This window comes from Tripterygium wilfordii, chromosome 22 (assembly GCF_013401445.1).
Source record: "Tripterygium wilfordii isolate XIE 37 chromosome 22, ASM1340144v1, whole genome shotgun sequence".
Taxonomy (NCBI): Eukaryota; Viridiplantae; Streptophyta; class Magnoliopsida; order Celastrales; family Celastraceae; genus Tripterygium; species Tripterygium wilfordii.
The window spans coordinates 3,124,819-3,136,754 of NC_052253.1; the positions used below are offsets into that span (position 1 = coordinate 3,124,819).

The following is an 11,936-nucleotide window of genomic DNA, read 5'->3' on the forward strand; positions in this document are numbered from 1 at the left end:
TATTATTTATTGTAAACCCTCCCATTTAATTTTCTTTGTTTGCTTTCACTTGTATAAAGCCAACGATTAGATGCTTTTTTTTGCCCACTATTTATTGACATGACTTGTCACATTAATATGACTCTTACACGATTTATCATGTGATTCATGACCCGTCAAAAGTAGTCCTAATTAGCACACAACCACATCTCAAGTTAGGCAGAATAGTTTCCATTAGCCGCTAAGTTGAATATTGTAGACTTACTTTGCTTAGGGAGAAATAAATTGAAATTAAATTCTACATTCATGAATTGATCATGATCACGTGCAAAATTGGAGAGACTTCTCAGCTGCTCGATAATCGGCTGTTCGATTCTGCAAACATCTCAGTTGATCAGACTAGGGATCAAGATGTTGTTTTTCTATCTCTGCACAGGTAGAAAACGTAAGTTTTCGGGTCTGTGAAGTGTACCTCAGATGAACGCTAGTGAGACAACTCGGTATTTACCACTCTCTCTTTAGCTATAATGAAAGCGATTTACCTAAGTGGACGTTTCATTTTATATGAACTTTGAATTACTAATTATTCCTGATTGCGGGTGAGATTTTTGATATCCTAAGGTGTTTTGGTCACCTGAAATTTATGAGGCTATGCCTGTTAAACCAAACCAAGGAGCAAGGGCAGACACAGAATTTCAATCCCGAGGGCAAAGCTCTGTGGGGGTCATGGTGCATCGTTCCCGAAAAATCTCACCTAGGAATACGTAAAAAAAATCCAACTTGTTTTACATAGTTCCAAACCGGGTCTTAGAGAAAGAAAAAATTAATGAGTAATATTTTTATGGGTAGAAAATTAATGGGTTTGAGAGAAAAACAATTATAAGTGGAGAATCTCTTGTTCTATTTTGATTTTTTGTTGTATTATTCCTCAAAGGCTTGGTGGATTGGGGAATATCATATTTTAGACGACACTCCATGTTCATCTCTCTCTCTCCATATATATATATATATATATATACACCCTAACTTTTGTCAACCCAACCACAAAAGTCGATTAAATTTTTTATCAAAGGTATTCCGATGGATGCGTGGCGCAATTATGGTCGTACAAGCATTTATTTTGGCATTATTGTTAGACAAGATGTAGTAGAGAATATTAATCAAAGTGAGTAGACCATTAATTAATTAATTAAAACAATTTTTTTTAATATTTTGGAGTTTTATATTTTATTAGTGTTTTTTTTGACAACCCATGTTAGGGTGGGCCCCTCTCTTTAGCGATTATATTTTAATATAATGTAAATTGTACTTTTTATGGCTAACTTTAGTTTAATTATATGCCTTAGGTTATTATTTTCCCTTCCTTCATTTTTTTCTTTTTTTTTTGGGTATTATTTTATTATCCTAAAAGAACATAATTAGTGCTTAATATGTAATTATTTATGTAAATGCCATGGTTGGAGTTTGGGGGAAAAAATAAAAATTACCCAAAATGGGAATCTAGCATGTACAAGCTTGTAAAAGCCTATGCTACCAATTTCATTTGATTTTTAAACTGTTAATCACTTCTTTTTGTAACTGATTCGGTCTTTCGATTTTTAATTAATTAGAATTGTTAATTACTACTAAATAATGATTCTTTATAAAGCATCAAATCATAATGTCTAAGACTCTAAATGGCATACTTTTTTTTTTAAAAAAAAGGTTATAGACTTGATTATATTAAGATACTCAATAAATTAAGTAATTGAGACCCATAAACACTAGTGTCACAATAAAGATGAAAGATCACTTTTATTAATGGACATTCCCAAACGAAACCGGAAAAAAAAAATCTATACTTGTATAATTAAAGTTGATGAGACTCTTTTCAAATTAACCTTGGGAAGAGTGAAACAATCTGGAATTGTTTGGGCTGAAAAAAAAATTCGTTATGAAATGGGTTATTTAATTAGATTGGGTGAGTTTCCTGATAAAGTGGCCCTCCAAAGTCCAAATCAAAGGTGCTTGTCTAAACAATCTATCATCATAATTAAATCCTGTAGGGAGTTTGAAAATTTTGATTTGATTACTAGCTTTTTGGGAATTTCTATCCCATTCTCCCTCTAGAACCTCTATTGGGTTAATTAACTAGGCCACATATTGGATTAGTGTGTTAACTTTTGCAATGAAAAGTAAAATTAAAGGCATTGACTTCAGATGTTGATGGCCTACCAACTCAACTCAAATCAAAATTGGGGCCAATTCACCACTTAAGACCATCTAATTTTGGTCTAATCTTAACTTTCTGAGTTGAGATTTTGGATTATATACATTAATTATTTAAATAAACCTAAAAATAGGAATACAAATGCACACCCGAGTCACTAATTGGAGTGGTAAGAATGATGTGTATCACTCTGATGATTAAGGTTCGAATCCCCCCTCGACCGTTAAAAAAAATATATAGGAATACAAATGCATGGATCATGGACTTTAGGAAGCCCTAAACCCAAATGCATGGATTGTGGGCTTATGATATATATATATATATATATATATATTTTGCTCAATAGGCTAGAAGAGAACCCGAACCAAGTGGTCCGGAGGGTGGTGGAACAATAACCTAAAATATGTGTTTAATAAGTATTATTTTTTTTGTTTTTATAAATATGTGTTGGGCTTCATGGGTGGTGGGATAGGGTGTGTGCATTTGTTAATAGACGGGCCGGGCTTGGACAAGATTAAAACACGTAGAGAGCTAAGGCAAAATTCAGCCCAAGCCCGACCCATGATCAACTTTAATTTTGGGGCACAAGAATTTTTTAAAGTCGTATTTGTATTTTGATGTTTGTTGTTTTAATATTAACCCACCCCAACTTAACTTCGTGGCGTTTCCCTGGCCCATGGGAATTAATAATTGAACTTGTTCCTTTTTTTAAAGTTTATGTAGAAATAGGCCATCATAGGTATCTATTCTACTACTTCATTGTTTTTGAGAGAAAACTGAAGAATGATCCTATTGTTTTATGGCTCAATGGAGAACATAGCCGTAGAATGTTTTATACCAAAATGATTCCAAAATACCAAATTTGTCCGAAATTGGACAGAAGAGTAAGAATTTTGTTCATGGAATGAGTTCAGCCACACCAAATCATCAAAGGATATCGTTATACCTAGTTAGGCTCATCAATTATGTTCCAATAGTAGAGCGTGCACATCCTTATTTGTCCAAAATAAAAATAAAATTCATTATGAGAGGGGCATAGAATGTTTTGGGTATCATATCCAATAGTAGAGAATTGTAATATCATTTTTATGTTGAATTTATATTTTGATGAGCACTATATGCACTCCATTTTTAACTAAGTACCGCCACCACTCTAGTGGTGGTACTTAGTTAAAAATGGAGCGCATATAGTTCTCATCTAATTATTTTTTTCAGACAAAAAGGGAAATAAATTTATTTGCCTATTATCTCATTTTCACGGATAAAGTTATATGACAGATAAGGCCGTCCTCATCCCAATTCGCAACCTCCAATGACTTACCTGGATTAGTATTAATAATATCCCAAGTCAATCTTACATAAAGCATATATGCACGACAAGAGGCCACTCATTCGCGAATCTCTTGGATTTGTCATAAAAAAAATTGGGCATTAGAGAAAATGATAAAGAGATTTACACACACTGTGTATGAGTTGGCCAAAATACATTCTAGATTTTTCAGCCCCTCTCTATAGGGGCGGCAAAACTCTATCCGGTCCGGATGATAGAATTTGTCTGACTCGGATTAAATCAAGCTTTGACAAAAGTTATATGTCCAAAATCTGGGTCCAAATAAAAAATCTTTGTCCGGTTTAAAACAGGGTTAGGGTTAGGGTTAGGGTCCGAACATAGTAATCTTGTCCGATTTACTTGTTCGGACCCTAATCCGGATTAGATTATTATCCGATTTAATTGTCCGAATTTAAACCAATATGGGTTTGGTTAATTAAGTACGTCCAAAATCCAATCCGTATTAGGGTCTGGACATATAAATATTTTGTAAGCACATGCTCTTGTCCAACCTGGAACCGACCTGAAATCGAATTTTTGCCACCCCTACCTCTATAATCAATTATAAATTTTATAATATTTAAATTGGACACCTATTAACCGAATGTGTTTTCTATGCTTTTTTTTTTCTCTCTTGTTTTCATCGTCATTGAAAATATTAAAATAATAATTGCTACGTAAATTTAGTATATAATACAAAGACCTTTGACGAAATTTGATCATTTCCAACTATGAATATCATAACAACCAGGAGAGAGTTGTATCTCTTTTTGGGTTTAGTCATTTGCTTCACTTTTATGAGGTTTACATCCATTGAAGCGATTCTTGAAGATGTTCTTGTAACACATCTTCCTGGTTTCAAAGACGCCTTCCCATCAAAACACTATTCAGGGTAATTTCTCTCTTTTTTGGATCATTTTTAGTTTGTGGATAGTTTTGCAAATGTATGTCTTTTTTTTTTAATATTTCATTTTAATCCTAAAGAAAATATGTATTTTTCTTATTGTTCTGGGCTTGATGCTTCCTTTTCTAAATTAATATCAAGAGTTAACTACTACAATTACTTTTTTTCGTTGGTATAATAACCCATGGGCAGGGGCAGAAGTAGCACTGGACATTTTTTTAAAAAAATTTTAGGTTTAGTAATCACATCCATTGTTCTTTATGCTCTCTTGGAAAATATGAGCTGGGCCAATATTTGCCCATCCCTTGTCCATGGGAATGAATTATTTGATGTTTTGAAGGAAAAATAATTTAGTAACTGAATTTCCTGTCTTTTTAAGGTACATAGAAATAGACAATGAAAGGTATCTATTCTACTACTTTGTCGTTTCTGAGAGAGAACCGAAGAATGATCCTATTGTTTTATGGCTCAATGGAGGACCTGGATGTTCTAGTTTTGATGGATTTGTCTATGAACATGGTATATGCTTGCATGCTTCTACTCTTATATATCAATGTTTTTTTCTTTCTTTCTTTTTTTTTAAAAAAAGGGTTATCTAATACAAAAAATTTAAGTTCAAGTTCCAGTTCAATTTTATGTGGGATTCAATTCATGAAAGGGTACTGCTTAGTTTTTGATATATCTCAAAGTGGAATATATGCCAACACTCAAAAAAAAAAATTTGATATGCCGAATCGGTCGCTCAAGACCTTTGGTCTCTACCTAGATCCGATAAAAAAAATGGGATCACTTATTATGGATTAGTTGAGAATGATTCTGATCTAGTTCATGATATATTAGAAGTAGAAGGCACTATGGTGAGATTCTCGAGACTAGAAAAAGAGTACCGTCAATTTGATAATGATCGAGTGACATTACTTCTCGACCTGAACCAAGAAATCTCTTAGATATGATGCAAAATGAAATTTGTTCTATCGTTGATAAGAGATTTATCTATAAAAAAATATGAATCGGCGTTTGAAGAAGGAGAAGGAGTCAACAACCCGCAACAAAGAAAGGAGAATTTATTCCATCACATAGTTTGGACTCCTAGAATATGGCGCTATTGAGGTTTTCTATTTTCTTAATTGTATCAAAAGGCCCAATGAGTTGGAATTTCTCGATTGGGCCAGAAAAAGACAAAAATAAATCCACTCAAAGATTTTTCATTTTTTTGTTTGGTATAAAAATCTAAATTTCAATTGTTATAATTTTAATTTCATTTAGGTCCATTTAATTTTGAAACTGGAAAGCCACATGGAAGCCTACCAACATTGCGTCTCAATCCATATAGTTGGTCCAAGGTTAAAAATATTTTAATTTATTCTTTTTATAGGCGCTTATATTTACTTCTAAAGTATAAATTTTTCTTATTAGGTTTCAAATATTATTTATTTGGATTCTCCCGTTGGTGTTGGGTTCTCTTACTCTAAAGGCAAAACCAAATACGTGACTGGAGATCGTAAGACTGCTATTGATACACATACATTCTTGGTAAAGGTAAGTATATACGTTTGAGATTTTTCAACATGACTTTGGTTTTAAATATATTTACATACATATATATATATATTAACATCTCGATATTCTTGACAAGTTAGTGGTTTAAGCTATACCCAGAATTTGTGAATAACTCATTTTATATTGCTGGAGAATCGTATGCTGGTGTTTATATACCAACTCTTGCTGTAGAAATAATACAAGGTATTGTCTTGTATGTTCTTACATGTTTACATTATTTTTTCTATACTAATTAAAATTAGTTCTCTTATAGGTATCAAAGATGGTATTGAAACCAAAATTAATTTCAAGGTATGCCAATATCTTTCAAATAATTCCATATATATATATATATATTTGTGACAATAAAAAAATGAACTTTCAATAATATTTATATAAGCAGGGCTATATGGTGGGAAATGGGGTGATTGATGTCACTGACATAGCATTTCATACTGATGTTAAAATTCAATTTATGAATGGTATGGGACTGATCTCAGATGATCTTTTTGAGGTGGGTAAATATAAAAATAAGATTTTAATTGATTTCACTAAACCCCTCCCAAAAAAATAAAAATTGCTAGCATAATCTAAACTTTTTTTTTTTTTGCAGGATATTCAAGTTGCTTGTAAAATGGATAATGACAAAGACCAGTGTAACTATTACCTTAGTAAAGCTGCCAAGGTAATTTAAATATTGACTTTGTTGTCACTTGATTTACCATAAATTACCACAATCTGATAAATTGGTGATTAATTTGTAGATAATTGATGGTATGAACAAGTATAATATCCTAGAACCCTGTTACCATCCACCAAAAGAAAATGGAAATTCGACATCAATGCCTCTTCTGGTGAGGAATCGAACGATCGATCTTAACAATTTTGCGGGCTTATGGACTAATAGTAAAGGAATTGATGATTGCTTTGTAAGTTACACTTACAAATTTCTTTTTTTCCCCCTTCTGAAAAGGGTTGAAATCTTTGTATTTTATTCGAAGGTAACAAACGTTAAATCTATCTCCATGAAAACAGTTTAGGAATTTATAAACGTCGGATAATACCGGATTACACTAGGAAATTACAAATACCGGACTACACTAGGAAATTATATTTGATCTACTCGTGGTTCTCACCCCTGCAAATTTCTTATATTGACAATTCATTCATTCTCACATGCTATGTAATATTCATTGTTTTCGGCCAATTTTTACAGAATGATGAAGTTGCAACTACATGGCTAAATAATGCATTAGTGAGGAAAGCAATCCACGCAGAGCCGGTAAATGGTGTATGAAGCATATCGTATGGATACATACATATATATATACAGTTAATGTTGTTTAATCTAATTAATTATGCAATTTATGGTTACGTTAAAGGTTGATATGATCGGACATTGGGTCATTGTCTCAGAAAACATTCTTAATAGTTATGAAAAAGATCTCGGGAGCATGATTCCGTACCATAGAGAGCTAACAACGGCAGGGTATCGCGCACTTATATATAGGTAAATTTTCATAATAATGAGAATGACGAGTCGTTCATATGACACTTATGTGTATGATATTTCATAGAGATTTTGAGTTCAAATCTCTCCCATCCCCTTCCTTTGTATTCAAAAAAAGTCTACATAATAATAAAAATAATATATAATACGATAATTAACTGTTAACTGTGTAAAGAGACAATATATATATATATATATATGTATATATATATATGTATATATATATATGTATGTATGTATGTATGTATGTATGTATGTATGGTGTTAATGACTGGTTTTTCATAACTCCAGTGGAGACCATGATATGATTGTTCCATTTACTGGAACCCAAAGATGGATTAAATCACTTGGATATGAGATCGTTGATGAATGGAGGCCATGGTTAGTGAATGACCAAGTTGCCGGGTAAATTACAAATACTATTTAAATTATCGTATATATATGTTATAAGTAACTTAATTATATACATATACATATACATATATCTTTGTGTGTGTTGTGTACGCAGAATTATACAAGGATATAACCATGAACTCACATTTCTCACCATTAAGGTTAGTTCATGTTTATGATTTATTTAATTAGAGTTCCAAGAAATAAATAAGGGTTAATCAACTCGAGAGCGAAAAACTATTTAAATTAAAAAATAATAATATTTAAATTTACTAGAATGATGAATATTTTGATTTTTATTATTGAACAAATTGTTAAATATTAAATAATTTTTTGTTCTTTACCATCATTCACAGGGTGCCGGGCATAGAGTCCCTAACAGCAAGCCACAAGAGGCATTGCATTTCTATAGCCGTTGGTTGGACGGAGAGCCCATATGAACATGATCGGACATGACGAAAATTTATCTCTAATCTATGTTTCCTTTTTAATGAAGTATAGAGATAGAAATCTTTGTTTAGCCTCGATCTACTCCTAAAGATGTACTTTTCTGTTTGGTTTTTTAATAAAAATCTGTCAAGAAAAAAATAAACAAACAAGTGTTACCATTTGCAAGGTTAACTAGTAAGTAACTACAAGATAATCATCCCCAGCTCAAACCAATTCAATTTACCAATAATGGGATAGTCGAGTTGGTTAAAACTTTTCCTAGTGGTTAGTAGTAGTAGGAGTGGTAGAGAGGTCTACTTTGTTGGGCTTGGGTCATGTCTAGGGTTCCTAGAACCCGGCCCATTGCATCATCCAAGGGAGCTGTTAGGGTTTCTTATGCTATGAAATGGACTATCTGCTCTGCCAAATTTCGAGAAGCTATGACATGGAAATTATCATGGTCAACCATTTGGCATTAATTAGTCAATTTGATTCACATGTCTTGCCTATAATTTCCACTGATCACGACTTGTCCTTATGCATGGCGGGTGTCAAGACAAAAAAAAAAAAGAAAGAAGAAGAGCTAGCTAGAAGCGTAGAATGGCGACATCAATTAATATTGGACAGGAAATGAGGAAAACGATGAAGAAAAACTCAACTTGAGGAACATGCCATGCTCACCTTTATATAAGAATCTCCAACCAAGTCCCTGACTAGCTTGACTCGGGGATTCAGGGATATATATATATATATATATATATATATATAGCCCTATGTCTTGGGATATATATATATATAGCCCTATGTCTTGGGATTCAGTGGAAAGAGCGGGATTTTTTTCTTTGAATGGGTGGGATACTACGGGTGTAATTGTTACTTGTGGGTCACTAGCTTGTCTTCTTATCCATGGCTGTCGGACTCTTTTAACATGTCTAATGCCACAAAAAGAGTAAAGTAATGCCCATGACATGTCCAATGCCACACTAGCCACTGCTGTAACCAATATAGAAAATTAGGTTTAGTTTAGTTTCTGTTTATCCTACACGTATTAGCCAAGCAATAGAGAGACTGTCAGTGTCAAATGCTGACCTTTTTGGTGTCCTACTCTTGGTTTTCTACAATAGGAAAAGGTTCAACAAAGACGAAAATGTTACTGTAACGCATATATACAAACACACAGTCTCAACTCTGAAAAACGACCACGTGAAGCTTGACTCAAAATCTGAAACTCGGAAAATACAATTACATTAATTAATATATAACTCACATTACTACAAGTACTTATATAATCCCTTGCTATGGGTTACAGGTGGAGCATATAAGCTCAGCTTAATTAACCCTTCTCTTGGCCTACATGTATATATAAATGTAGAAGAAGCCCCCTAATGAGTAATAATATTACATAAGTAAACTCCTAATTATGGCTGCTTGAGCACTGTCCGAGTCTGTTGATGCCAAGAGCTCAGATAAGCGATCACTGAGATCGTCCACTTCTCTGTGTAAGTTCTTTATGTAGTTGCACGTCTCCTGCAAGACTTTGGAGGCCGACACCTGAACACAAACAATAATATATCAATCAACAAAAAGCTTTTTCTAGTTCAAATACTATTAAGTGAGATGATTCAGAGAAACAAAGTCATGCAGATTCGATGTATCTAGAGTGAATTGGTAAACCCAAAACGAACAATATTTGTTAATTTGAGCGGGTTGAAATTTATGATGATGAGTGTGACAATGACTTGTCATCAAGTAAAGCCAACAAAAGCCACACAAATTCAATGAAAAGAAAAGAGAGTAAATACCTTGTCCAATCGCCTTGCGCGAAGTTCGGGGATAAGTTGTTGTAACTTGGAAACCAGATCGGCGATCTGGTCATCACTTATTCTAGAAGTACCTGAAGACTGCCTGGAACGTGATCGTCTGCTAGACATTGTTGGAATTGATACAGAAATGTCAGAGAGAGGAGCTAACAACAATTATGGAGGTATGGTTTTGTCAGACGATGTATATATATATGTGTATATATAGCTATACCGCAAGAAGAGAGAAAGAGAAGAAATTAAGGTTATTGAAGGGGATGAAGAAGAAGAAGTAGTAGTAAGAGACAAGTTGTGCATGGGTTAAAGCTGTGGGTTATTAAATGGGGGGGTTTTATTATATAGGGAGGGAATCAAGTTGTGAAGAGACGCCATAACTGTCCTTCTCTCAATGTTCCCAAACTGGGGTTAGTGTTCAAGTGGGTTCAGAGATATGTGTTTGTTTATCACACAACTATGCGGGCCTCGTTGTGTCAGTCTAACCACGCATGCCCATGTTATCTCACTACTTCTCTGTCATTTTAATTTTATTATTAACCTCTCCCCACCCTCCTCTCCTCTATACATTAATGACAGGAATTCCAGACTCACAGTAACTAGTAACTGGTATCCCAATTATCTCAACATACTGAATTATACGTACAGAATTTTATGTGTATCATGTGAGACCCGTGGAATCCACAAATTCACTGAAATACTGTGTATAACTAGAATAACTAAGATCTTGGAGGTTTATCATTTTTGCTACTCTAATATATTCTTTTTTTTTTTATACTCATATAATAAGATATGTTGTCTGAGAGGATCAGCATGAATGGTGGACTGGAGGAGGGTAGAGTGATATTGTTGACCAGAGCAGTGGTATTATACAAAACACCCCATGCTGTTTCCAGATTTCGGGTCACGACATGGCACGTGTCTTCTCGTGATCGCTAATATTCATTTTGTCCACTTGTTGATTATTTTAGTTGAGTTTTATTTGCAGATTCAATTAAACTTTTGTTAATGCTATTATATATTAATTAGCCCCAAAAAAATTATATATATTTTTAGGCGTCATTATTATAAAAATAATATATAAGTGATTCGGGCTTTGTCCTCTTTTAAGATTATTATAATAATTTTTTCCCTAAAATTGTATGTTATTAAGAAAAAAAATTGAAATATATATATATGTCATGATGAACTGAAGGAGATGTCACAGTCGTATTTCCGGCTAGATTCCTGGTAGAAAAGTCGGTTTAATTTTCACTACCGCTTGGGAATTTCAAAACCATTGACATCCAACACCTTTTGTGGATAAAAAATGTTTGGTACTCCTAATTTCTTATTCTCATTTTAACTAGTATGTTTTAGGTTATCCGGTTCCCAATGATACATTGAGTCCACGAGGTTCTATTCATCCTTAGTCCAGCTACTAAGGGCCAAAGCCCATGAGTCAAAACTCAACTCAATTGGGTTAGGAAAATGTCTTGTTGATGTAATGAGGGAGGGTTTGTCCTCATTAAGTGTAAGGTATTCCCACATCTTACCGATGTGATACTTTAACACTCCCCACACTTGTGGAGTGTGTGATACACGCCCCACTATCGAGCCACTATTTGGTGATTGGGATGTCAGAGTTGGCTTCGAGAGAGGAACGCGGTTATGGTCGTGATGATCAAAACCTAAAATACGCCTTTGAAGGCGATGCGTGGCTTACATGCGCCTGTTTAGTTGCTGACTTCAGCCCTGATCGGGTCAAACTCGGGTCGAGTTACGGGTTTGGGTTAACCAGCTGTCCTCTAACCGGGTTAGACCCGAGCTCTGTAACGATTTTTAAGTGT

The 11,936-nt window shown here is 33.8% G+C and overlaps 2 protein-coding genes across 2 annotated transcripts; one reads left to right on the forward strand and one right to left on the reverse strand.

The window, feature by feature from the left end:
• Positions 1–296: 296 nt before the first annotated feature.
• Positions 297–8,304, forward strand: LOC119991381 (serine carboxypeptidase-like 20). Its single transcript, XM_038837744.1, has 15 exons — positions 297–415; positions 4,270–4,410; positions 4,802–4,941; positions 5,689–5,765; positions 5,839–5,961; positions 6,063–6,165; positions 6,236–6,273; positions 6,365–6,475; positions 6,575–6,646; positions 6,726–6,890; positions 7,178–7,243; positions 7,344–7,471; positions 7,763–7,876; positions 7,980–8,025; positions 8,221–8,304. Exons 1-15 carry the CDS (start codon positions 297–299, stop codon positions 8,302–8,304), a joined length of 1,527 nt encoding a protein of 508 aa, XP_038693672.1.
• A 1,266-nt stretch (positions 8,305–9,570) lies between these two features.
• Positions 9,571–10,367, reverse strand: LOC119992291 (transcription factor PRE6-like). Its single transcript, XM_038838997.1, has 2 exons — positions 10,096–10,367; positions 9,571–9,844 (listed from the first exon to the last, which is right to left on the reverse strand). Exons 1-2 carry the CDS (start codon positions 10,222–10,224, stop codon positions 9,692–9,694), a joined length of 282 nt encoding a protein of 93 aa, XP_038694925.1. The 5' UTR covers positions 10,225–10,367; the 3' UTR covers positions 9,571–9,691.
• Between the last annotated feature and the right edge of the window lie 1,569 nt (positions 10,368–11,936).

Bases quoted from the DNA above. Each gene is read 5' to 3' on its own strand.
- LOC119991381 (XM_038837744.1), top strand. From the start codon at position 297: ATGATCACGTGCAAAATTGGAGAGACTTCTCAGCTGCTCGATAATCGG. The intron at 416-4,269 runs GTAGAAAACGTA...CATAACAACCAG, and splicing joins GTTTTTCTATCTCTGCACAG to GAGAGAGTTGTATCTCTTTT. The intron at 4,942-5,688 runs GTATATGCTTGC...AATTTCATTTAG, and splicing joins TGGATTTGTCTATGAACATG to GTCCATTTAATTTTGAAACT.
- LOC119992291 (XM_038838997.1), bottom strand. From the start codon at position 10,224: ATGTCTAGCAGACGATCACGTTCCAGGCAGTCTTCAGGTACTTCTAGA. The intron at 9,845-10,095 runs GTATTTACTCTC...GTTTGTGTTCAG, and splicing joins GCGCAAGGCGATTGGACAAG to GTGTCGGCCTCCAAAGTCTT.